Consider the following 26921-nt stretch of genomic DNA (forward strand, 5'->3'; position numbering starts at 1 on the left):
AGAGGAAACCTACAGCCATATACATGACAGGGAGACTCTCGCTGAAATCCACAAACTCATAAGGGATTTCGATGACTTGGCCGTTAGAGAAATACGATATTTAGCAGCCCCTGCCAGGGCACGCGAGGGAAACAAGGCGGGTAGAACATTGGTCAACCTGATTAAGCATGAAAGGCAATCACACCCGATTACCAGTATCCAAACGGCACAAAATGAGGTTTTGACGAGCGAGGAAGGCATAAATGGGGAATTTGTCAAATTTTATCAACCACTATATGCAAACAGGGATAGAAAGACCTATTTGGCGACACTGTATCTCCCGAAGCTCCCGCTTGAAAATAAAATGGCACTTGATCAGCCAATCACTGCGGAAGAAATTGATGAGGTGATTAAAGAACTCTCGTCAGGTAAGGCACCGGGCTCTGATGGGCTAGGCGCCGAATTCTATAAGGAGTTCCGCGCGGAACTAGTTCCCATAATGCTGAAAACTTGGGAGGAAGCCCTAGAGAAAAACATACTGCCCCAACAATGAGAGAAGCCATAATAACTGTATTGCCCAAGCCCCGACGCCCACCTCATGATATGTCATCATACAGGCCCCTCTCGCTCATTAATGCTGATGCTAAGATATTTGCGAAGGTGTTGGCGTATCGGATGTTACCCATTGTATCCACTTTGGTACACCCGGACCAGAATGGATCTATCCCTCAAAGATCTACCGCCTTAAACCTTCGCAGATTGTTTGGTGTAATGGCGCAGATATATCCAGACAGAAGCGCAGTCGCAGTGGCCCTCGACGCCGAAAAGGCATTCGACTCCGTCTCATGGGTCTACCTCCTCACGGTACTAGAAACATTTGGGGTGGGACCTGGCTTCATCAGATTTGTTCGACTGCTGCACACCGACCCCGGGGCCAGAGTGTGCACCAACAGAACCACCTCTGAGCTATTCCAACTGGTTAGGGGTACGCGGCAGGGCTGTCCGTTCTCACCCATGCTATTTGCTTTAACCATAGAACCCATGGCAGCAGCTGTCAGATTGAGGCATGGAGATAAGGGAATAAACATGAAAGGCTCCACCCAACTAATCTCACTATATGCTGACGACACACTTCTATACGTCCGAGAACCCGAGAAAAACATTGCACCCATAATGGCCGACATACACGAGTTCGCTGAATACTCTGGATACACCATAAATAATGCTAAATCGGAAATATTCCTGCTTACCCCTCTACTAAATGCCCAGCCGTTACTTGTGGACTCAAGTGATCGGAACAACATATGAGATGCCTGGGGGTTCTAGTATCCAGAAACGGACACACCCTGTACACTGACAATCATGACCAAGCACTACAAACACTGAACACCAAGCTACAGATTTGGAGACACCTCCCTATATCTCTTCATGGCAGGATCGCACTCCTTAAAATGATAGCTCTCCCCAAGCTACTATATATTTTTGTAAACATGCCCATATGGCCTGGCAGGGATTTCTTCTCCAAACTACGATCAATGGTAGTGACCTTCCTCTGGAATGGGAAAACGTCCAGAATAGGGTGGGAAAAAGTGACGGAGCCATACTGCAGCGGAGGTATTGCTGCCCCTGACTTTGGGCTCTACTACCTGGTCGCTCAGGCACAGTTTGCGAAATATTGGTATGAGGAGGCTGACGGATCACCACATACGTGGATAGAAATGCACACCACATCCCCAACAGACATAAAATCGGTTATATTTAACTCACGACACAAGGACACGTGCGAATACGATCCGGTGAGCTGTACGGTCCAGACCTGGGGCGCAATATTTAAAAGGTTGAAACTAGAGACCCCTTATAACCCGGAGGCCCCCCTGTGGAACTTTCCGGGTATCCCCCTGACATTCGATACAAGTATACAGGAGACCTGGGATCCCAATATGGAGATGAGGGTGGGGTGACATATTCAAAAATGGTAAATTTGCAACCCCGGAGGACTTCACAAGAGCGTTGGGCGGAGGGCCACTCAAAACATTGCAATACTATAGGATGAGAGCTGCGTTTCAGAAGAGGAGCCGCCTTTCCCCGATGACCCCCCCCCTACCCCACATCCCTGTGCACAACTCATTACCACAAGAGGGGGGCTGGGAATCTCAAAATTGTATATATCAGTACAGACCCATACCCGTACAATGAACCGGGTCAAAGATAAATGGGAAAGAGACTTGCAGATGCCCATTCCCGAGGATAAATGGAATAGATATTGTGCACTTACGAAAAAGGTTTCACTAAACGCTGGTCTGCGCCTGATCCAATTCAAAATCCTAAATCGACTACACTACACACCGGCTAAGGTGGCCAAATTTGCAACAGCATGTACTGGTGAGTGCGCCAAATGCAGTTCCCCACGGGCGGGCTCCTTTCATATGTACTGGGAGTGTCCAGCACTGGTGGGATTCTGGGGAAAGGTGGCTGAGATGCTGACGGAAATTACACAGATACCCCCACAGTTGACTCCTCAAAAATATCTATTCGGGGACATTGGTAAGTGTTCTGAGAAAATTAGAAGACTATTCAATGTCTCATGTGCGGTGGCAAAGAAGTGTATCCTACAGACTTGGAAAAGTTCCACACGACCAAGCATGACCATTTTCCTTAGCGAACTGACTTATGTTAATGAATGTGAGGAGCAATATGTTTTGACCCAACCCGGCGCAAGCCGACTAAAGGACATAAGGTGTCCCTTCCGCATGTATTTGTGTGAAATTCTCTCCGTTGATGAAACCACCATGTAACCCATTTTTGTTTTGTAACAGTGTCTTTATAAGACCTGTGTGATGACTTGCATACAATACGGGAGTGCCCCTGCTGTATCTGTTGAGACCACTATTAATAAAAAGAAGTTTAAAAAAAATAATAATAATAAAGTTGTCAAAATACCACATTTTAACCAAACGGGGCCCAACAATAAGTGCTGGGGCTGAGCCCTGACAAACACCCCCACAAATTAAGCACTGGCTCCCATAACATTATAGTACTTGTAGTCCTGTGTTTATTGTGGGGAAAATAAATCTGCAAGCACTGTACAAGAATACAGAAAGCCTGCTAAAAATTCAGAACTTACAAAATATCCCAACCCTTTCCAAAGACAACGTGGTGTTTTTTCATCAGATTTTTTTTTAAAGGAACGCAGCACTTTAAATTGGCTAGTCCTTAATTTCCCTTGTTGCTTCTAAGTATTCGGCTATTTAGGAGAGTCCGCAATGGCGATTAGAGAGCATATTTTATATCCTTTCAACAAAAAAAAGAAAGCCTAGGCACACATCCTGCCTGCTGGATGCCCGCCCTCTTACCCATATGCTTACTTATTAGGGGAAGGTTACCTTTACATGTGATGTTACCCCTGGCACAATCAAAGTTTGGGCTTTAGCATCAAGCGCAACCCCTAACATGGAAAATCTAGACTTTGGCACCCAAGTACTTCTTTAGCGCTTGTCAGAATGCTATGCAGCAATCTTTGCATGTTGGTGCAGAACTAAAGATGTAGCTAGAGTAATCTGTAGTCCAAAATCCAGGAAAATTCAAACTGTGAGGCCAGTACACCTGGCCTCACAGCAAGGCTCCCTACACAACCAACTATACTTAAAATTGTCTTATTTTCTCTGCCTGTTAAACTCAAGATCACCTTGAAGGAATGATTTTAATTGTGCACTACACAAAAAGCTTGTGTTTGTGCTCCATATGTAATAATATGATCGATCATTTATACAGTGCACAGTGCAAACTAAATTGTCCTTTACTTTGCTCATAGTATTGCTAGTTGTGAACCATGGATCCCTCCTAACTGAAGAACTGCAGTGCATGATGTATATTACTTTTTTTTTTTTTTTTATTGTGATATCACCACGTTTAGGTTTTTTACACATACTTAGTAAAATTTGCTCAAGTTCATTACAACAAATTCATACAAATTCATACGATTCTCACATGATAAAAATAAAATAAAAGAAAGGTAATTGAACAATAACAGCCAGAAATAAAATGATCGTACAAACACATCTCCTACCCACAACAACAATTGATTTACCAGTTTTTTTGTGGAATGAAACCTGTGTATTGCAGTACTCTTATTACATTTAATGTCAGTTTGGTCTCATGGCCGGCAATCATTCTAAAAGGCACTTGATGACAACCGATCAAGTGATCTCACCGAGTTACCCTGGTGTTCAACCCTAATGTCCCAGGTACCTTTGCAGAATCTCAGTAAGTGCTCAAGCGTTTGTTTACTTGGGTCCGAGCACTCCGTGCATAGACTCCTAGTCACTTCTGTCAGTCCCCATTTGGTCGAAACTGAGCCCGTCTTGATCAAATTCAGATATACTCTCATGAAATTCTGCCTTCCTTTTACATCTGGGAACTTCGTCAGATACCTTGGAACAAAACCCTGCTTTTTCCCATACTTAAAGAAGGATGTAGGGATGGAAGATGACCTCACCGTGTCTGATGTGGTAATCCAATCTCTTATTGTCGGGGCTTTCTTGACCTTCAGTGGGTTTGTGATCAGTGTACGTTTATCTTGTTCACGGTAGATAATAGATCTTCTGCCACCTGCTTAAGTTCTCTCAGAGCTATGGAGGTGTCTGAATTCAAATTATCCAGAAGGTCTTCATACAGTGCATTTGTCATTGGCACCAAAATGGATCTATATAAGGAAAGTAATTTCCACTCTGCTGCGATCTTAAGAGATTTTAAACCTAGTTCGTATCTGAGTGTATCCGTCTGGAGGCTTCTAGGCAAACCTAATACCTGCTTCCAAATATAGCTCTCCAATTTTTTGCCAATTTGTTGACCATAAGAGAGGTTTTGCCTCGATTCCATATAATAGCACGGGAATAGTTTTTGCCACATAAAACTTTATTATTGGCATCATGGAGAATTTACTGTACAAACTCAAGATCTTCTTCATTTGTGCTATCAATTGTGTACATTTGGCCAGTAGTTCTCCGTACTGTGTCCCAACTGTAGGGACCGTGTGCAGAGTGAATCCAAGGTATATCACTTCTTTTACCACAGGGATTAAACGACCGCCTATTGACCAAGAATATCTGGCTCCTTTAATGCCCTTACCTCCAAAGGCTACAACCCTTGATTTCTCGGGGTGTACCACCAGATCATTTGCTTTCATATACAAATCGAGCGCCTTCAGCAGTCTTTGCAGACCGACAGGAGTCCCGTCTAGCAGGACAATGTCGTCTGCATACATAAGCCATTTAATGGCTAGTGAGCCCATCTTAGTACTGGCCAATGCAGAGGACTCTATATACTGTCCAAAGTCTCCCAGATAAAACCTAAAGAGAAATGGTGCCACCATACACCCTTGTCTGACTCCCCTATTTATGCTTATGTAATCTGACAGATGTCCAGCTGGATTAAGTCTTACTCTAGCTGAATTTCCTTCATGAAGGTTTACTAGAATATTTGTCAGAGCTTTCGGGGCCCCTTTCTGCTCCATCTTAAGCCAGAGCTTGTCCCGATTCACCATATCAAAGGTGCTCGACAGGTCGACGAACGCACCATAGAGTCTACCTACATTATTTTTATCTTTATGGTTTGTTAGGGAGGCAAGTATTATACCATTCAAGGATGTTGAGTGACCTCTTCTAAAGCATGTTTGTTGTTTAGGAAATATATTATTTTCTTTTGCCCAGGTTTCTAGTTCTCTTAATACTAGACTGGTGAACAGCTTGCTCTCCACGTCCAGCAAAGTGATTGGCCTATAGCTTGTTGGATTTCTACGATCGCCCTTCTTGAAGATAGGGACTATATTCGAAGGGGGAATCGATCTATTATCCATCACTCCCCTGAATAGTGTATACAGGATTTCTGCCCACAGGATCCCATTTCCTTTGAGGACTTGATAGGTGAGGCCATTGGGGCCCACAGATCTGGACGAGGAGGATTTATTGATCAGATTTAATATGTCCTCCCTTTCGAAGCTCAACCCCCAATTTCCTCCACCCCCTTTAAATATTGGTACTCCCTGTGGTTTGTGATATTTGTCACCAAAATGGGTCAACCAGCTCAATTCTGGCACATTACTCATTTGGACAGTATCTTGGTCAGTTTTAAGTGAGTTGATAAGTGACCAGAAATTACGTGATGAATTATTTTTCAAAACGCGCAACAGTTCGTCTCCATCATTTTGCCACAGCTCTTCTCTGTGATGTCTGGACCAACTCCTTAAGTTGTTTTTGATTATTTTTTTTTGTCCCTATTGCAAGGTCTAATTTGCTTCTCGCCGTCTTTCTTGCTATTCTTAGTTGTCTCCGTGTCTCACATTTTTTTGCCCATATTGCTTCATCAAAATGATGTTTGTGGGTTTGCTGATAAACCTTCTGAATATTCTTTGGGCAGTCAATTGACCATATGAATTCATGGAAAGTTAGCGGCTTACAGTTTTTATATAAGACTTCAGGGCAATCCCAATTATAGAGTCTGTCCAGACCATCATTTCGACGAGCGCCTGCTCTCTGATATTTGACCAGGTGGTTTTTCTGGGCATTTACAACTACTCGATTGTCCCAAACCTCTATTATATCTCTACAGCTCCAACTTATTTGTGTTACCAATCGCTTATGGTCACTTGTACCTCCATCTTTTACTGAGAAATGTGTGCATTTCCCAAACCAATTTGTCGATAAGAAGACATAGTCCAGTGTTGACTCTGTGTTTCCCCTCCCCCATGTGGTGGCAGGCGGAATGTCCCCTTATACAGATCCATTTAGAAGTTTTAAATCCCATTCGTCGAAAAAGTCCAACCACTTTCTACCATTGGTTGTTATTTCTTTCATTCTTCCCTCGCCACATCTTATGTGTAATTTTAATGCATTGCGCGTTTAAGTCCCCTGCAACTACTATAAAGGCCTCAGGGTAAGTAATCCTAATATCACTAAGGACTACCGAGATCGACTCTAGGAATTCCAACAATGTTTTTCCCTGGCCGGGTTCCAATATAAGTTGATAATTATCATCTCCTTAGATGGTACTTCGCTGGGGAGAGTGACTGCTTTCACCACAAGAATTTGTTTACAGGGTATAGCTGTTATTTCATTAAATAAAACCCTTCTACAAGCGATCAATAGACCCCCCCCCCCCATCGGTCTACCCTTGGCTTTGCTATATGCTGATTGAATTACCAAGTTCAAACCCTCAAGTTCTGGTGTGTTAACTAGCCAGGTTTCCTGTAGTAGAATCAAGTCACTCTTCCCCAAATAACAAAGCTCTCATTTTGTTGTTTCTGAATGAGCTGGAACCTCGTGTGTTCCAACTAGTGATTCTTAAATTTTTACTACTAAAGAGACGCCTGCACTACCCCCAGCTTCTGACAGACTTGCATGATTATTTCTGGTGACATCGGCCAGGATAATGGTCGTAACCCTTCTTTGGATTGGCAATCTTTCATTGTTTGCTGCCTAACTTGTACTAGTGAAACTTTTCCCTGGGCAGCTCCATTTTCCTCAGCCCCTTCAACTCCTGTACCATAAGATGGCAATTTGTCATGGACTTCCAGACCCAATCAGCGTAACTTTTCTGCCATATTTAGGAAAGCTTTAACCCCCATTTTAGAAACAAATCCCACTTCGACTAAACTTGTACGGCCCAGTTCTGGGAAACGGACATATTCAATATCTTTTGTTGAAAATAGATATAATTCAGGAAGTTTTTTTTACAAATGACAGGATCGCTCCCCTATTTAAAGGTTAGCCAGACTGTCTGTTTTCTTCATTAGTAAACCATAATCTCGGGGCAGCGTAAGGGGTTGGCTCTTCTTGACAGTTTGCGGTTCTCACAGTCATAACTTCAGAAGATTGGATTGTCACTGATGGAATCATACTCCCTTTGTTTTCAACTCCTACGATTGGTCTGGTTTCTTAGTCTCCAATTTGGGTAAGGAATCTTCAACCTCACCCTATGAATATTCTGTCTGAGTTTTTGGTGTTTCTGTTGGACCTCCTGCTTTTGCTCTTGCCATGTTAAATATTGGAGCAATCCTCAAGCCGATCTCTCTCTCTGTTGGAGCTTTAGGAACAATTTTCTGTTTGGGTAAGAATATTGGTGCCAATTTAAGCAATTTCCCTGTTGTCTTTGATCTGACGGCATCTTGTTGCTGTGGGTTTTTATCTGCGTTCGCTGGTTTTTATCCATTTGTGCCCCTTCTACTTTTTCTGAGACGATATCGGCTTGAGTTTTTTTCCTTTGTTGTTTTTTTTGCTTTTTTGATCCTGAACTTCCTGGAAGGAGGGTTCCACTCCCATGTTTCGATCATTCATTTCTAGTTCAATATGATTTTCAGATTTCTTCCCCTGGTCCGAGATGCCTTTTACAAAGCTATTTACATTTGATTTCTTTGTTTTAGGACCCTTCATGTTTTTTGTTTTCTTATCCTGTCTACACCTAGACTTAGATGACATTTGATTTGATTTTTGATTTTTCCGCCTTTCCCTTCTACGTCTCTTATATGATTGCTGTGTACTCCTCTTCCATGGAGTTACATTTCCAATCGCTTCTTGTGTTGATATCTCAATTATTTTGTCTTGGTTTTCTGGAGGCTATTCCAATGATAGGTCTGCAATCTGTGCCAGGTGGCAGAATTCTTCCATCACAGACTCCGATAGAGGAGTGTCATCAACATGTGTACTCTGTCCTGGTGGAATGTCATCTTTTTTAATTTCGATTTCCTGATGTTTTGGGGGATTTGTTGTTTGTCTGGAATTGATTTTTGATAACAAATCCTTGATCTCCAAGTCTTCCGTCAGCAAAGAAGTTAATTGTTGTTTAATTTCCCTTAAGTCTTCACTTTGTTTAGAGAATTTGTCTTCCATCTTTGTCAGTGTAGGTAATACTGAGCAGTTTATTACATTGCTTAGACCTACCACTGTAAATTCAAATTGTTCAATGTCCTTAGTCATTTCCATTAGGATCCCTGTGTGCGTCTGCACATCCCTTTTCAGGAGTTTGAAAACCTTCACCAATGAATTCAGAACATAGTTCAATGCTGATATGGTTGGATCCCCTTCCTTAGGATCTTGGTTCTCACCTCCAAGAGCTGCCCGCGGTCTATGGGCTAAATGATTTATTTTTAATACATCAAACGCAGCTGACTCTCTTCTGAAGGCCTCTGTTCAGTTCAGTCTCTCTCCTTGGTATAATGGATTTTGAATTAAACTCAGCAGATGATTGGGAGTCCTTGCGAGATCCATTACTGAGATTGGTAGTTCTAATTGTCTCTTCTCAGCCGTTGAATCGGGATCCTGACTTGAGAGCCTCAAGGAGTTAGAAGATAGGGCACTCATGCTGTTATGTCTACGTCTCTGGAAATAATGATCAATGGTCCCTTATATATTTGTTGCTGTCAAAGTAAAATCCTTTGATGTAGATGGATGTTTTTTACCGTGTCTCTCCGAATTTCTTCTGCTGGTATATTATCAACTTAAGGTTCTTGATGAATTTGGACCTCCGCTAGGTTGGTATCATTTGTCAGGGTAATAGGGATCTGCGGACATAGGTTGTTTGCTTCCGCCTGCAAGGATTTTTCCATGTAGGAGCTGTCCCATTGAGGAGCTCTTAAATCATCAACAAAAGGTCCGCTCCTCAGATTATAACGAGAGGACATTTCCCAAATTTGTGGAGCTCTTTATTGAGTATTGTAATGGATGCTCAATACCAGGTTATTGTTGTTTGTTTTGTTTAAAATCAATGGTTTAATTTGTTGTTCAAATGAAGTTCTGCACTTTGTTTTACAGAGTGAGGTGATGTAAAAAGGTAAAATCGGGATGAAAGGAGTAAGATCTCCAACAGTCTCCCGTTTTCTCACCTTTTGTCTCTTCTTCCTTTTACCGGTAACTGAGGTAGGTTCAATCTATTGTTACAGGGGATTCAGTCTGTATGCTCTTAGTATTGTTATTGTTCAATACCCGCGACTGTCCACAACAATGCACAACCCGCAACTCCCTCTGTGTTGCGTTTAGTGTGGTGGTTGCAATCAATTTATGAACACAATTCTCTTATGAACCTAACACAGTACACAAAGCCAGCAGAAAACTGCAACTCTACAAGGCTTTACACATACATTGCCACATATATTGCCCAGTCAGTGGGATCAAAGAGACCCAGTCTCCACAGTCTCCCACTGCAATCGATGCCGGGGACCAGCACACAGCACACGACCCCCACGGATTGAGTGCTAATGATTTCTAATACTGCCTGGTCAACGGGTGTGCAGATCAACGGGTCAGCTTCAGGTTTTCTCTTACCACCCTTCCTGACCCTCTTCCTTACCGGCTCTTATTCTCCTGGGCTCTTTTACGGGCTCTCCAAACTCACTATAATTCACTCGGAGTTTGGATTTGCGGAGATTGTGGAGTTTGCCGCTTCAGGCTGCTTGGATCACGTAAAACGAAATGCTCTGCGTAATCTCTAAGCTCGACCCAGTCCTTAACCTCCAGGCCTCTAGACCACAGACTGCGGGGACGCTCGCCAGCAGCAGACTCTCTCCGGCAGACTCTCTCCGGACTTCCCGTTAGAGGAAAGAACCTTGCACCACGTCACTGTCAAGCCGCACTGAGAACAAACACGAAATCAGCTGCTTCCGACAGTATCAGTCTCTGCGTCAATGTATTTTACTACAATGTTTGGGTGATGGGACTTGCCTGGTGGATGGGCCTTGACTGTGAAGTCGCAGTGCAATCTTTTATTCTTTCCAGCTGGCCAATCCTAGTGTCCTTGGCCAATGGGTCTCTCCCAGGCACCCATGTTAAAGTGGGTCAGCGGGACACAGGTCTGAGACATAGGACTGGTTGCATAGATCGACTTTACACCTGCCACACATCTTTATTTCGATCTCTGGGGTTGTTGGTCCAAAGCAGTCAGACAGTTATGTAAGTGACTCTCTTCTTGTCATAGATTATATTATAGACTGAAAAATTATTGCTTTTTTGTGAATGATTAGCCATGTTATAATTGACATCACAAAGATTGTATGTAGTTGGGACAATTCATTTCTCGTGATATTTAATGATTGATAGCTTTTCTAAGTTATATTTTTTCTGGTTTGTTTGAATTTGATGTGGTTGGAACCTTCTTTGGGCCTTGTTCATAGTCACGATCATAATGTTATGCTTGTAATTGTTGGTCTTTTGTTTGAATGCATCCTAAATCACTTAATTCACTAATGCTTATTAAAGAAAAAAATATACAATTCTTGAACGTGATTCTCTTTGGGAGGAGGATACAAGTGCTAAATAGGGTGACCCGTTTTTTTTTTTTTTTATCTGGACAGGCCCCCAATATTCAAGTACGACTACAATTTGAAAGTGGCTACCACGATGGCACTTCGGTAGCAGGAGAAAGGGGTGTTGGTGCCAGACGTTCCTCTGGTTATAAATGCGGATTTGACAGTAAGCATGTTAAAAACAAAAGAGCGTTTGCTCTTGTTGCTTTAGGGATCCATTTGCCAAGCAACGTCTGTGGCACAAGCAGATCATGCATGTGCCTGTTAAAGAAAAGGTTGGGGTTCAAGCCCACCCTACGGTGGCAGAGAGCTGGTATAAGTGTTAAAGTAAAATTACCAAATAACTATATCTTTTATTGGTGGCTAAACTTATAGTGAACTGTTTGTAAACAAGCACCCACAGCCCAGCTCACAAAACTCTCGAGACAGGGGACAGAGAGTCCAATTTGGTGACAGTGCCAGCAAAACTGACATCTGGTCACCCAAGTGCTAAAATGTGTTTATTTATTTATTGTTTGCTTGTTAGGGCGCTTATACAGCAAATTAATTCTGTTTCAAAACGCCCATAGAGCAACACGGAGGGAACATTGGATTGCAATACATTTAAAATATACAAAAAATACAGTGGGGGAAGGGACGGCCACACCTACTATGCCTTCTGAGTATTCAGAACCTGCAAATGCAGCAAGGAAGAGGGCAGTGGGGTAGGTGCTGAGGTGTCAGTGCTCGAGGGTGAGCCACAGATAAGAGCAGGGTATTGTAAGTGCTAGGAGTTCGTTGGGTGGAAAAGTGCGAGTCTTCAGTGTGGAGGGTGTGCCAAGGCAAGTGCTGAAGATAGTCAGAAACTGGGGAGATTGAGTGAGAGTGGTCATGGGCCCTGAGGATGGATAAGGTCCAAGGCACCAATCGCACCAACTGTGAGGGTAGCAGTGGAGGGATGAAGGGAAGGAGGAGGAAAAGAGGAAAGTCTAGAGGTGCTTTCGAAACGTAAGATGGTCCTGCTCAAGACGCAGAGGGAGTGGGAGGCTGTTCCATAGGGGGGATCCAGCTCAGGAAAGCGAACAACCTCCTGCTCTCTCTTTGGGGAAACGCTTTACACACATGGAGTTGGTGCGAGAGGAACGTAGAGGTCTAGAAGGAGAGTATATTGTAAGAGAGAGTTGAAGTTAGTGTGGTCCCTGGCCCCAGACAGCCCTGTGGATGATGCAGATGGATTTGAATTTGATCCGTGCAGCAACTGGGAGCCAGTGGGGACTTTTCAGGGCAGGAGAGATTCGGTCCCTGGGTTTAAGGCCAACAATAAGTCTTGCTGCTCTATTCTGGATTAGTTGAAGGGGTCTCAAAGTGGAAGAAGGTAGATTGAGGTGGAGGCTCTTGCAGTAGTCAAGCCTAGAGAGAACCAGGGCTCAGGAAACATTGAGCTTCTGGGGGAAAGTGAGAAAAGGGAGAATTCCTTTGACAAGGACCAACCTTTTAGCATTGGGATTTAGCTGGTAGTTGGAGCATTAGCAGTCATTCACCAAAAGCTGAAATAACAATTGGTGCAGCCAAAGGTGAATGATGCAGTGATGTGCTCAGCCTGTGAGGGAGTGTCCGGCAAAATTATGTTACAAAGTTGGCATCCGTAACTTAAACACAGCAGGCCATGAGGCAGCTGTCTGATGGAAGATCCAGAGCATGATGAAGAGCGCAACGGAAAATCCCATATTCCTTTACAGACACAATTCCCTTGCTAGTGTAGGCTTGGAAGGTGTTGTGATGTTCGGTTTGAAGGGTGTAGCCTCCTCTACTGCAGTCACTAGCACAGCTGCGATGAAACAAACGCTGTGGTAAGGCACTAGTTAAGAGTTGGCCACATCCACAGACCTGTCGGAGTCATACAGAAGGGAGGCCATAAGACGGAGTGAGTGCCAACCAGCCTAGAGGAAATCGGTTCTTGCCAGCCAGAGGTACAAGTAGGAAGTTGACTTTGGTAAAGGCCCTGGAGTCAAACCTTACATCAAACGTTACTGTACTGCCACAGTCTGAGGAATTGCATGTAAGCATGCTGATTCGAAATATAGTATGAACACTTAAGGTGGATGGCACACAGTCTCCCATCAGAGGAGCCATTAGGATTTCCGTATGGTCATTATTTCGAGGAATTCCTTGGAAGGGAAAGGCTGCATTTATGAAGGTCTGAGATTGCACTCAGACTTGTCTATTTTAACCGACAAATATGTCTTGGTCGAAAACCTGTCTGTTATGTAGCAATGGAGCATGTTTTATAGCTTGCAGATTCAGCAACCTCTGACTTTTGTGTCGAAGCTCCAGAGAGAAAGGTGAAGTGGGTGGTAAGGCAGATTGTGTACAAGACCCTGCCGAGGCTGTGCAGTCACCAACCGAAAGTATCCAGGCAAAGGAAAAGGCAAACCTCTTAAAGGTAGGTAGTGTGGAGTGATCGGGCTCCACTTTGAGAAAGGGGCAGCAGGCTGTCGCAAAGGTACAATTAGACCACATACTGAAAATACCACACTAATAAATATATACATTCAATAAGTACATGAGCACATAACGCACAGTATAAGCATACACTGTATTTTGTACAAACAAACAGCAAATGTCTTTGAAGGCTCTTCTCACCCCTATTCTTCAATGTGGGTCCACTATCAACAGAGGCACACAACACGTAATGACGTGGGGAACCAGGCATTCTAACTAAAAGTTAAACATTCCCCACTACCTGCACAACACACTAGACACTACCCACTCCAGTTTTATAGTGTTGGTCCGCTACCTGGTGGCAGTCGCAAAATACATAAAGGCAAGGGGTGGGAAGAAAAGAGAACCAGACCTTTCACCACACAGGAACAATTGTCATACAAGCCCCAAGGCCAATACCACAAATCCATATTAATTCTGGCCCTCTAAAACATAGTATCTGAATAATAAAAAAGCACACATTCAAGATTTAGACAGTGCTAGAAGGTGGAAAACAATTTTGAAATGCAGCCATCAGTTCAGTCCAGCAAAAAAATAGTTACAGTATTATTAAAAACAGATGCAGTGTAATTAAACATTCACATTTGTAGGAGCGGACAGCATGACTTTACAAATGCATTTAAAATCACAGGTAAGTGCTTAAAATCCAGTTATTGACCTAGAGCTCCCTTAACCCCAGATAAGTACAGGAAAAATGTCCAGGTACAGGCAAGCAGCCCAACGTCACTTTAGCAGAGTTCCATGGTGAGTTGAATGTTCCCTCATTAAATGGGACAAAGTCAACTAAGCCATCCATGTGTATGGTGACAAGGAAGGTAAGTCTCAGTTCACCACACAGGTGCAGATTCATCATTAAACAATCCCAGTAGGACCAGAGCACACCAGGAAGACCCCTGCCTCTGAATAATCTTGACCTTTATCAGAGGGAGCACTGAGGGTGACTAGAAAGAGCAAGTGCACACCCCAGGACCCAGATGCCGGTACTCCAGGTGTTGGCTTCAAGAAAGATTGCGCCAGAAACGTGACCAAACCTGGCAAGTAAAGGGCTTTTAGGGGTTATTTACAGAGATCCGGCTCCCAGGGGCTTGAATCCTGGGCCAACAAAGTGTAACAACCGAAAAGAACAAACAGCCATTTCACGATGGAGCCCCCTAAAGCCAGCTTCGAAAGCACCGTTGAGGGCACTCCAGGAAGACGAGGGAACCTAGCAAAGAAGGTTCCAGCAGCTCAGCAGGAAAAAGGCATCAACCCATCAAAAAAGGATCCAGATGGGGAACAATGTGTGGGCGTGATCCGGCACGGTTCTATGAGCAGATGAGGCAGAGGCAGGGTAGTCATGTGCCACTATCCTTCAAGTAGATTGCAGCGACTAGCAACAGGATGGTACAGCCTAGCAGTAAAACAGCCTGGATCTGTCCCAGCTGGAAATTCCTGACTCGACACATAAGTGTAGTCAGAAGAACTTGGGAAGCCTAGGACGGACTTGGAGCAGCGGAAAATTCCATCCAGAGATCTGCCCAGATAGCTGCATCCAGACAGTATGGCCAGATGAGGGCCTGGAAATGCAGCAATGGATGGAAAGGGGGTGAGAAGTCCTCTAGCAAGTAAGTAAACCTTCTTCCGAAAATCCAACAACAAGGTCCCTTGGAACTGCCACCCATTGCAGGACCCACACTACCCCCCCCCCCCCCCCCACTGCACCCCCCCTCACCTACCCACACCCTCAGATTGTGAGAGGAACATCCCAGTCACTTTTAAGGGACTAAATCAGTGAAGACCAATATGGAGGCTGCCGCAGGGGCTCACAAAGAGCTCACCCGCACAGAACATCCATTTTAAGCCTACCTCGTGACTCCATAGAACAGGGGGAGCCCTAAGGTGCAAAAGGGAGACTTAAAAGTAATGTATTTGTGCTCCAATGACTACCAAAAAGTTACTTTGAGATACTAGTTTGGTCAAGTGGTTTGCAACGCTGTTGATGCCAAAACTAAACTACAGCGGCCACCAGCCCACTCCCTAAACCAATGTAGGGTGATGGAATTAAGCATCTTTGAAACTGGGAGCCTTATAGGCGACCAAAGGCCATATACTCTAAAAGAGTGAAAATGAGTTGCAATGGCAGTGGGGGTTCAGTAAAAGGTCCCCATGGCCCCCAAAAATAAAATAGGTTAGAGATTCAAAAATAAAAAGGGGGGAAAAACACAAAAGTTTAAGGGGCCCTCAGGATTGACCATAGAACCCCCAAAATAGGATTTTTTTCTAACAGCTAGGTTGAGGGAGGGATGAGGTTTGTTGCCTGCTTGATAATTGATTAGACCCAAGAGTTCTGGATGATTGATCCATCCATCAGATAGAGCTATCCATCATGCACGCTGTGAGAACCCAGATGTTGTCTCACCCACTAGTCCCTGGGGATCTGTCATCCAGGTGGCCAGGACACGGCCATCGCTTTTGGATCCAGTTCCTGGGGGTGGACCAGTGTGGGAGGATCAGCTGGTCTTCGGTGAGTGGAAGTGAGGCACCGGATTGGTGAGACGCATCTCCTTCCCTATAACACCTTTACCCCATCCTACCAGGTAGGATATTTAGGAACTCAGCCCCTGCCCCTTTACAACACAAACGCCATCTCACAGGCAGCCCGCTATGAGAGAAAATGGACTAACACCTAAGCTGTATACCTGACGTGTCCCAATACAATGGTCAGGCAATTACTGACCATCACACATACCTGACTTCCATTACACTTCCCCACACGATAGCACACTTTGCGCGAGGCAAAGCACATGAGGAGGCAGCAGTTCCAAAGTGGCATTTTAACAAGAGGAGAAAGACATTGAAACAGAAGGGGATCGCAAGGAGGGAAGTTCCCTTGACCTTTTTGACAGGGAACCGTTACTTTCACGAAGCCTCGAGAATAGGCCGCGTGAGACCAGGAAACCAGGCTGAGGAATCCTGCATTGTGTGTCAGAGGTACCCAGGGCCCTCTTGCGCCGATAAGGCGGGAAGAATCACCAGCTGTGGGGCTATGCTTGGCTCCAACAACAAAGCAGCGTCAGTGAGATCAACACAGCCGGTGAGTTGGGAAGATCAATACAAGACCGGTCTGTGTTGAAGCCAAGATTGCAAGCGGCAACATTGCATGGCGAGCACTGGAATGAACAGTCGTATGAAATGCTTGTGATAACCAACGCAAGTAAAGTTGAACTGCAGATGAGTGATTGAACCAAGATACAATATCTTTGACAGAGTGGTCTGGCACTGTGTGTGCGCTCAATCGAACTGCGCCCTCGTGCTAGAGAAGCCAGAGGACTGTGCCAAGTTTGAGTGTACGCCGATGTCCCGTGCTGAAAATGTCAGGAAGGGAAGCCAATGACTTGAATAGCCTAACATATTATTTCTTGAGCATTTTTTTTCTTTTGCATTACATGATTTTCCCCACACTATTTGTATTTAGAGGTAAGGATTGGCAATGGGTTTATTATAGGCCCTTTTATTCTGACAAGACACCACTAGGACTGTTATTATTTGGCCGTAGCTTTCTCCCAACTTTAGATCTAGGATTAGATAGGCGTTTTTCAAACCCAATTGAAGTTCAATAAACACCCTTGAACTGTTGTGGTCCCTTGTGTCTGTCTTACTGTTGATACCATGCCTTCCTTACAACGCTTTATCATAGGAGACTAAGACAATTCAACCACTACACCCCAATCCTCAAGGAGCAGAATTGGCTACTCCTTCAAGCACATAGTATGTTTAAGATAGCCTGCATCAAATACAAAGCCGTCTCAGCCAAAACACTGAGAAACTTAATATCTTCGAAGGCCAATGTACCACCCTAAGTCACATCGCCAGACTGGAAACAAAGAACTGAAGTAGGGAAAAACTGCTTCTTGATTCCCGTGGTATTTCCCGTCCCCAATACTGAGAGCCTCTGCATTTTAGACGAGGAGAGCTGAGAGGGGGAAGCCCTCCACAGACAGAGAATCTTATTTTATCTAATCTATAATCTAATCTAACAATATAATAAAAGGGCCTATGTATGTTTGTCCCTGTATGTTTGTCCAATGCAGTCATAGCTTCGCCTGTTGTCACTGCTAGGGGAGCTATTGCCTTGGGATATATAGAGCCAATGCCAATTCACATAGCTTCGCCTCTTGTCACTGCTAGAGGGAGCTGTTGTCTTACGATATATATAGTGGTCCTACTGTGTTAATGAAAACCTGCACTTTGGATGTGTACACAGGCTTCTACACTGGTAATAATATAAAAGGCCAGGTGCTTGTTTGTCTGATGCTGTCGTGGGCAGTAGAGGCTGTTCGACACACAGAATGCTCAGCTAAAGGGAGCTGTTGCCTTCGGAAATACAGTAGTCCAATTTGCACAGCTTTGCCTGTTGTCACCGCTAGAGGGAGCTGTAGGCTTAGGCTATAAAGTGGTCCTACTGTGTCGATGTAAACCTGTACTTTTGCCCATGTACACAGGCCTGTACACTAGTTAGATATATTGCCTTCAAAATGTCTGAGCTGGAAAGATCACAAATCAGATGACAAAAACTTGCTTTATTTTCAAAATGTGTTGCAACTTTTTCCAAACTGCAGTCCTTTTTTATTTATTTTGTATAAAGTCTATATGACTAACAAAAAAAAGTATTTTGCACCCACCTGTATAAAACAATCAAAAGAAAACACATTAAATACACAATATTTCATAGCAATTTAAAATGGCATATCACAAAAGAAAGTGAGTATCCAACATTATATAAAAGAAAACATTCAGGAATTGAACATTATAGCAACAGATACAGGTTATTGGGGGTGATGGGAAAATTCCTAACCCCCCAGACCCTTGCACGGGTAGTATAGCTCAGTTTCAACAAGCTTGTCTTGGAAGCAAGACAACACAGAGCAGCGCATGTTTAAATCCTGGGTGCGAGCTTAGAAACTTCTTTGTGTTAAGCGCGTTATAATTAACCAATTATACAATCTACATATATAAAAGTAAAAATGTGTTTGTTTTGTGGCGGGATTTGTGGCAAAGCGTTGTTCTTTATACAATTCCACACAGTTGCACCAATCTGCACCAAATTGGGCATAGTTGCCTGTAGGATGCTCCATACATTATTGGCTACATGACATTTTGACACCCCACCCTTTCCCCCGGATTTCAGCGAAAGTCAACATTTTTTGTGGGTTTGTGGCTTGGCGAAACGTTGTTCCTTATACAATTCGACATCGTTTCACCAATCTGCACCAAAATTGGCATAGTTGCCTGTTAGGATGCTCCGGACATTACTGGCTACATGACATTTTGACACTCTACCCATTTCCCTGGATTTCAGCAAAAGTCAACATTTTTTGTGGGTTTGTGGCTTGGTGAAGCGTTGTTACTTATACAACTCAACGCCTATCACCACTCTGCACCACATTTTGCATAATAACCTGTCAGAACCTTCTGGACATTACTAGCTACAGGACATTTGGACACCCCACCCCTTCCCCCAATTTTAGCACCTTCACACATGAGATGGTTGCCTGAAATCGGCAAAAAATCAACGTGGTCATAGAAGGACCGGTCCTGACACGAGGAACAAAACTCAATGTTGAGGCTCCAGGATGCATACTTTCCAAAATATTTGCACCACAACAAATTGCACCATGCCAGGGTGAGGCAACAGGTGGGGAGAGAGTACAGAACGTCCCAGTAGGCAGCAGCACAGCAACTCTTGCCTTCTCCCAACGTCTGCTCCGGGGTATGTCAGCAGCCACACGTGCCCATTCTCGGTGCAGATTTCTTCAGGGTGCAAAGCGCATCAATCGGAACAGCGACTTACAGGATCATTGTTATCATGTCTGTCTACTGAACCCGTTCGGAGAATGGGTACTTCTGCTAGTAAAGATGAAAACATAATTCCATAATTAATTACAAGTTGAGGTATGATGATCCAAAACCCATTCCCAAGCATGAAATGAAGCGGTAGTGAACACCAGTGATTCAGCGGAAAAGATAGTAGCCCAGAATTGATCTGAAAGTCTGCTACTTGAGGTGGAAACCTAATTGGCATGATAACCCGTTCGAATACTGATCCCTCAAATCTGGGCAGTTGGTCAGGATGTATCTTGCGATTTTTATTTCTAGTCCACAGATACGGCAGAGCCTTATTTCAACACTGGGCCCATCCATATGCCACGATCCCAAAATACTTGCAAGGTGTTAAATCTCGAGTATAAGATGAATCTCCTTAGTGGCGAGAGACGGATCATAATAAGTCTTCTTAGTGGCCAAGTTAGAGATTGATTGCGAACGGTCCCATGTGATGGTCTTATCTTTTATTCTAGAGGAAGGTCTGATCTTCTTCACCTGCAGGCGTGGTCATCACTATGGCCTCTTAAGTGGGAGCTTACCGTATCCATCAATTCTTCAAAGGCCCAATTTCCAGGTTTCAACCATTCATTCTTAATTTGGCCAAACAAGGAGCATTCCCTCCCTACGGCCCATGGCATTTTTACAAAGAGTTACGTCTGGAAGTCTTCCAAGGGGAGAGACAAGGAAGCCCTAACTGTAGCCTCAGCGCCACCACAGGAACTGCATGGGGTACGCCAAGCATAGAACGGATTCGCGTGCCTTCCACAAGTTCCAACCACTCTATATGGCAGCTCCTCCAAGCCATATACAATTCCAGGGATCCCACATTTATTGTAAACCTTCAGCAGGCCTTCAACAGAGTACCCCCCCTTCCTAAGCATGACGTTTTTGATGACTAAGAAAATAAGTGCAAATGGGAACAGAACAAATATTCTTACATTGTACCTATTAATTACTACCCAAGAAAAGCGTCCTGGGACCTGGCGGGGTTCTGGATATGTGTGAATGTCATGTGCTGTACTTGCGGTTTCTGAAGAATTATCTTATTTGTACGTGTTTTTTGTTTCCCACTCATAAGAGTGTGTCTCACTTTGTCTCACCATCACCACATTCTACAATAATTAAAAAAAAAACATTTTTGTAACTGGGTTGGTTGATTAGTGGTTGTGTTATTGGTGTTTTTATTTACCATTTGTATATAGTGCCTTCAATTTAGATGTATTGTAGACCTTTTTAAAGCACACAAGATTAAATACATCATTTAAGTTAAAATCTTTTATTGTCCAGCAAGATAAATGTTGAAGCTGCAAGGAATTACTTCAATTGCTGGCCAGGCAGTCGATTTAAACTGTGGACCTGTTCGAGAAAGGCAAAAATTGACTTGCAAACAGTGGTAATCTTACCACAACTCGCTCACATACTCGAACTACCGTGACATGGTTTGACACACCTTTGGTATCTGCGGACATGCTTATGTGTGTCTCTCTAGCAAAGCTGAAACGTTTGATATGTGAGAATTCCACTGTGTTCACCTTCTTGCTGCACATCCTAGAATAATTACAACACATATGCATCATGACCTGTGCAATACCTCGGGTTCAGCGCTCGCTGCTGCGATCTGAGCGTGATCTGCAGGTCGCAGGTTCGAATCCCGGCAAGGCCAACTCAGCCTTTCATCCTTCCGAGGTCGATAATGAGTACCAACTTCGGTTGGGTGATATTGTATGTAAATAATATATGCTCTGTAAAGCGCTTTGGATTAAGGTGCTATATAAATAACACATCATTGTCAGTTAATGAATGCATTTTCCTGTTCCAGGCAGGCTCCCAGGCGCGCAGAGTGTGCGCCATGGCTCCAAAGCTGTCACCCGCCATCGAAAGGCCATGCACTTTGAGCGCCAGAAGCTAATGGCTCTGACCCGGTACATTGCACCCAAGCCTGCTGTACCAGAAAGGTGCATTGTTCCCAGGAAGAAGCCATTTGAAAATGAGGTATGGACATATATACATGTTAAAGCACGGGTGTGTGTGCTGTTATTACGCCAATGGATATTAGATGCAGTTGAAAGTCAGAGACTGAAAAGATATTCTTTGATCTAAATCATTCTTTATAAGGTTTATTGGAATTGTGCATACATTATTGTCAAATGCCTTAGGTGCTGACACATGTTTCGACCCTCTGGTCTTTGTCAAAGCAAACCCGAGTAACCATTAATAACGAATTTTTGTTTTTGTTTTATTGAAAAATCTACAGTTTTAACATACGTAAAAACTTTTGTTTCAATTTCACAAACATAACTCAAAAGGCTCTTACAAAACTGATAACTCTTCACGTCAGAAAGAAAAAATACTTGAACAAAAGCAAAGATAAAGACACATCAGCCAGTTTGTACATAACATGTGAAAAGTCAATTCTATCCCAGTTCATTTCCTCCAAACCTCAGAATAGAGGCTTGAGATCACTGCTCAAATGGGCATTTCAGTAGTGCATCTAGATAGTTCACAATTGCATCAACTTGTTTAACATTTGCACCAGATGAAATCTTAAAGCCACCAAGCGAGTATGTCATTATCTAGAGGAGCAAATTGACTCGGGTGTACAGAACGCAATGCACTAGTTTTCTCACACTCGATGACTAAGTGTTTCAGCGATTCGACTGCCAAGGAGCAGAAGCCCCATAGATTGTCTTTAGCCAGTTTATCTTTTCTTTGCCAAAGAATTTCCTTAGATTTCAAAATGTTTAGTCGAAACCTGAGGAATTGCTCACGGTAATAGCAAGATGGAGAATGCATGAAATAATGCGCCTGGAGATTTAACTTTTTTTGACCAATGCCTAGCCAGTTTGTTGAGGATGGTTTTTCCCGTTTGTCAATGTTGATGATCCAAGTCCAACAGTCAAATTTCTTTTTTGCGTGTTGTGGTCTAGTGAGAAGATCGAACTCTGAGATTCCTGCGGCATCGACCCAGGCTTGTACTCTGAGACGCCACATGTCTAATAACTAATTATAGTCAAGAAAGTCTCACTATTTGTACATGGTTACACGCATATGTATGTGTAATATTCTTCTGTGTTGATACTGCAGAGGCAATCAATACACCAGTGTGAGATTTCGTGTTGCGTTTGCCAAAATCACCCAGGTTAAACTTGTGGATATACACTGCAGTGTTGGGGCGAAGGGTAATTTGGACATATATACACGTTCAGATTTAGAGTGCAGGCTGGGGAAACTGCGAACCGTGTTGGCTGACCCATTGGGGTGGATTAAGCTATGCCTTGCCAGCGCTGACGAGACTATGTCCATGAATGACAGGCAGCCTTAAACATAATAAATACAAATACAAATACTGTAACCTCGTGCTGAAGAAGCCAGAGACTGCAACGCTCGAGTGAACAGCCATGTCCCGTGCTGAAAACGCGTGGAAGGGAGGCCAACTGCCTGAACATCCTGACATATCATTTTGAACACTTCTTTCTTTTTCATAACATTATTCCCCACACTATTTGAATTTAGAGGTAAGGATTGACAATAGGTTTTATTTAGTATAGGCCCTTTTATTTTGAAAAGACACCACTAGGACTGCGTTAAATATTATTTGATGGTTGTAGCCTGCTCCCATCTGTAGATTTAGGATTAGATAGACCTTTATAATACCTTTTTTGAAGTTCAATAAGCACCCTTGAACTGTGGTCACTTGTGTCTTTCTTACCGTTGATTACCATGCTTTCCTTACAGTGAGCAGTTGCAGAATGCAGTTGAGAAGAATGCAGGTGTATGTAATAAAGTGTTTAATGGAGTGGTGTGTTGGAGTTTAATTTGAATGTTGTTTGTGTGCTGTATGTGAGACTTTTTTGTGGTGACCCGTGTGCAACAGAGTCTTGCAGGGAATACAGAATGAAATGGAGAAGGCTATAGCAAAAACCCTTAGCTCCGTCTTCCCTTTCATCTGGACACCTGGGTGAATGCATGCCCAATGGACAGTGCTTATAAACCCTAAGTAACCCAGAAGTAACTTTGCCTGAGGTCACGCCGGCAGTCCCTAGATTGATCCTGGATGTGTCTTGTGGGTAAGCGGCCTCAGGAAGATAGAAAAGGTGCTTCTGGTGGTGTTGGGTGAGCTCTGTGTTACTGCCAACCCAGTTGAAGCCCCTTTGGGAGGTGTAAAGACCTTCAAAGATAGTAGTTTTGGGGTCAGAGATGACTGATTCTCAGTCTTTTTTTCTTTTAGCTTGTCTTCACAGCTTTAGTATCAAATTAATTTGGAAAATGACAATTATCGTCATTATAGGTTTCTCTCTTCCTTTGATAAAGAAACCTATAGTTTTCAATATACCAATCCCTCCTGGATGACTTGAAATGTTCTTTGTAGCGTTGGGACTTCCCAAAGTCCGGTAACTCTGCAAAATGTCTTATTTCCTGTTACCAAATGTATCTCGATGGCTTCCCGTGATTTCATACACTTTGCTGTCAGTGTCTACAGAGTATTCAACTTCACTTCACTGATACAACAAAGGATCTATAGTTGTACTTCCTTGATAAGCTTGGTGGTTGTGGCAGCTTCAATATACAGAGTCTATATATTTTTTACTCTCGTGTAGTGAGGCTGTGTGCCCTTCTCATTCATATCATTGTTCGTATCCCTTTTTCCTCTGGATAAGTGGGGCGTGTGCCTGTTGCATTCTCTTGACTTTACAGACTCGTGGCGGCTATACCAGCCTTGCATAACATTGTTTGTATCCCTCTGGATAAGTGGGGCTGTGTGCCCGTTGCGTTCTCTTAATGTTTAATTGGTTTCGAAGCTCTTGAAAACTTGCAGTCCCGTTTCTCGCTCGCCTCCTCAGGGTTGTAGCGTCTCTTTGTCCATCTGTTCGTTCGTCTTGTGGCAGGAAAGGTGCTTGTCGGTGGGATCTCTGGCTTTTCTCTGCGTTCGTTGCTGGATCCTTGATGGAGGCTCTTGCCCGGTCAAGGTACCTGTAGCCGGTGTCTCGTTTGGCATGTCGTGAGGACAGCCGAGCAGAGAGACCAAGAGTACAGCAGCTGGTGGCAGTGCAGGAGACGGAGCGAGAAGGCAGCCCGGTGAACGACATGCCCACTGAAGATCTATGGAGGCTGCATCGAGGTGTAAGGAAGGAAGCAGTGCTTCCAGACAGCCGAGGGAGCTGGGATGCCAACCGAGGACTGGATGCCTGCAGGAGGTGCCTGCAGGTTCAGAGAGAGCTGGAGAAGCACCTGAGTCGGGGGCGTGGAGAGAGTGCAAGAAAGCAACCAGTGAGCCCAGGGAAAGGTTTGGGACACCAAAGCACTGTCGGGCATGGAATCGCAGCCCTAGACAGTAGGGCTATGGTCAGGGACCAATAGTATGAACTTCGGGAAGAGTAAGAAGGGAAGCCAATGGGGCATTGTATCGAAAAGGAAGTCTTGGCAGGAGGGTATACCTGGCAAAGCCAAGTGTATGAAGTGATTTGCAGTGAATGTGGAAAAGAACCAGGCAGGAGAGTGTAGCAGGTGTTTTGATAGTCTGGGACCCACACCAAAATTGTATCATGGAACTATATGAAAGAACTTGCCAGGAGAGTATACCAGGTGTTTTATAAGTCAGAGAATCCCACGGAGGATTCATGCTCTTGAGATTTTTGAAGTACGTTGAATGTGAAAATGACCCGGGCATTTTTGCTTTGTACATCTTGACACAGGAAAGGCCCTTAGTGTTTGGCTGAGGTAGGGAAATTCCTCCTAGAGGCATTTTCCAAACCCTGTATTATTTAATAAAAGTTTATGGCAAACGCCATGAGCCCTCTTTGTCCGCATCTCATTCCTGGCTCCTCGCTGTGTTTTGGACGGGGAGTTCCATGCTGGACTTGGGAGTTCTTGTCCCCAAGAGGGGAGTCCCTCCCAGTGAGGTCCCACTTGCCCAGGGAGGGTCTTGCGTAGTGGGCTCACCTCTTTTGCCTCAAAGGGGGTGGCTCCCCTCTCTGGAGAAGGGACGAATCATCCAGATTTGTCACACATATCACTGTTGACCCAGACACTTTGCACTACCAGGAAACTAGCCTTTATCCTTTGTTGTAAACTGTTATTTTGCCGTTGGTTTAAGCACTGCATTACCCTTAATTGGCAGATGTTGGGACTTATTTTCTATACTCTGGTGCGGTAGACAGATGTATAGAAGGCCCCTGGTTTGGGGAGCTGTAGCCAAACCAGTTCAAGGTAACAGTGACGAGAGGCCTAGGCTAAGTCTGAAGAGATGGTGAGTTTGTAAAGTGTCCACAATGAGTTCACAGAATGGGAAAATTACACTTAGACAGTATGTATAAAAATACAGTTATTTATTCATGGCCAAATATCAATATGACGAGTACTAACAGGTAGAAGTATCACACAACACTAATAGTAGATTCCATATATACAGGCACTGAAGTAGGGCATAACACACAAATCAAACCCCTGTAAACGAAAGTGCATATTAGGTTATGTACTACAGGTCCACAGGGAGATAACCCTAACTTCAAAAGTCCTTCCCTAAATTGTCTGGGGCCTTATGCCCAAAAGTTCAGGAAAGGTCTGACACAGTTTGCGATGGAGGAAAAATTAAGGTAGGGTCTCTGGGGTCCCTTGAACAGTTCTGATGGTTAGAGTACAGTGTATTCTAACTAATAGAAGCGTTCCCAACCTTTGCAAGGCTTGTGCGAGCCAGTAATGGCAAAGCCAAAGTGTAGCAAAAGTTTTATAAAAGTTAGGAAAACATTTAAATAGAGTTTAGGGGCGGGTAAGAACCCAATGTAACTTACCCCCGTACTCCGATTCTTCCCAGGACTTGGCAGGCCAATGGAAGAAGGCCCTAGGTTACTTTTCCCGCCGTCAGCCTCAGTCCTGGATTTGCAGGGGTTGCAGGTTCGGGCTTATCTCCGGTCGGTGTCATTTGCTGGTGCAAGGACTCTCTGTGAAGAATGCAGAAAAACACGATGCAGGACCTCTCTCAGGACTGGGCTCGGTGCAGGTAAGCTGTTTTGGACAGTAGTCACCGCAGCACAGCGACGCAAAGGGCCTCACTTGTCGCGGTCAGACTTTACCTCCTATCTGGCTCTCATTGACGCTAAGACTCCGACATTGTGCGTAGTTAAGTCTTGTAGGACGAGCTGAGGACCCCCCACGTTCCAGGCCTCGACTCGGAACGGCAACGTCAGCAGCACGGTTGCCCAAACTCAGAGCTGATCGGCCACAGGACGGTCCCAGGACACTTCTGAAAGCTCTTCTTTGCAAGGTACCCAGCAGACGTCTGGAATGGTTGTTCCCTCCACTTCAAGGTTTG

At 44.1% G+C, this 26921-nt stretch overlaps 1 protein-coding gene across 2 annotated transcripts in view; it reads left to right on the forward strand.

The window, feature by feature from the left end:
* The window catches only part of MRPL10 (mitochondrial ribosomal protein L10), an 83526-nt gene that overhangs the window by 36802 nt on the left and 19803 nt on the right, over window positions 1–26921 (forward strand). The window contains exons 2-3 of one of the 2 annotated variants that reach the window (XM_069634653.1): window positions 11318–11435; window positions 21432–21604. In XM_069634653.1, the coding sequence (XP_069490754.1) occupies window positions 21497–21604 (108 nt within the window). In that variant the 5' untranslated portion in view covers window positions 11318–11435; window positions 21432–21496. The remainder of the gene's footprint in view (window positions 1–11317; window positions 11436–21431; window positions 21605–26921) is intronic. The other variant, XM_069634652.1, reaches the window with a different exon arrangement.

Source organism: Ambystoma mexicanum, chromosome 13 (genome assembly GCF_040938575.1).
Source record: "Ambystoma mexicanum isolate Mex_15411 chromosome 13, UKY_AmexF1_1, whole genome shotgun sequence".
In the NCBI taxonomy this organism is placed as follows: Eukaryota; Metazoa; Chordata; class Amphibia; order Caudata; family Ambystomatidae; genus Ambystoma; species Ambystoma mexicanum.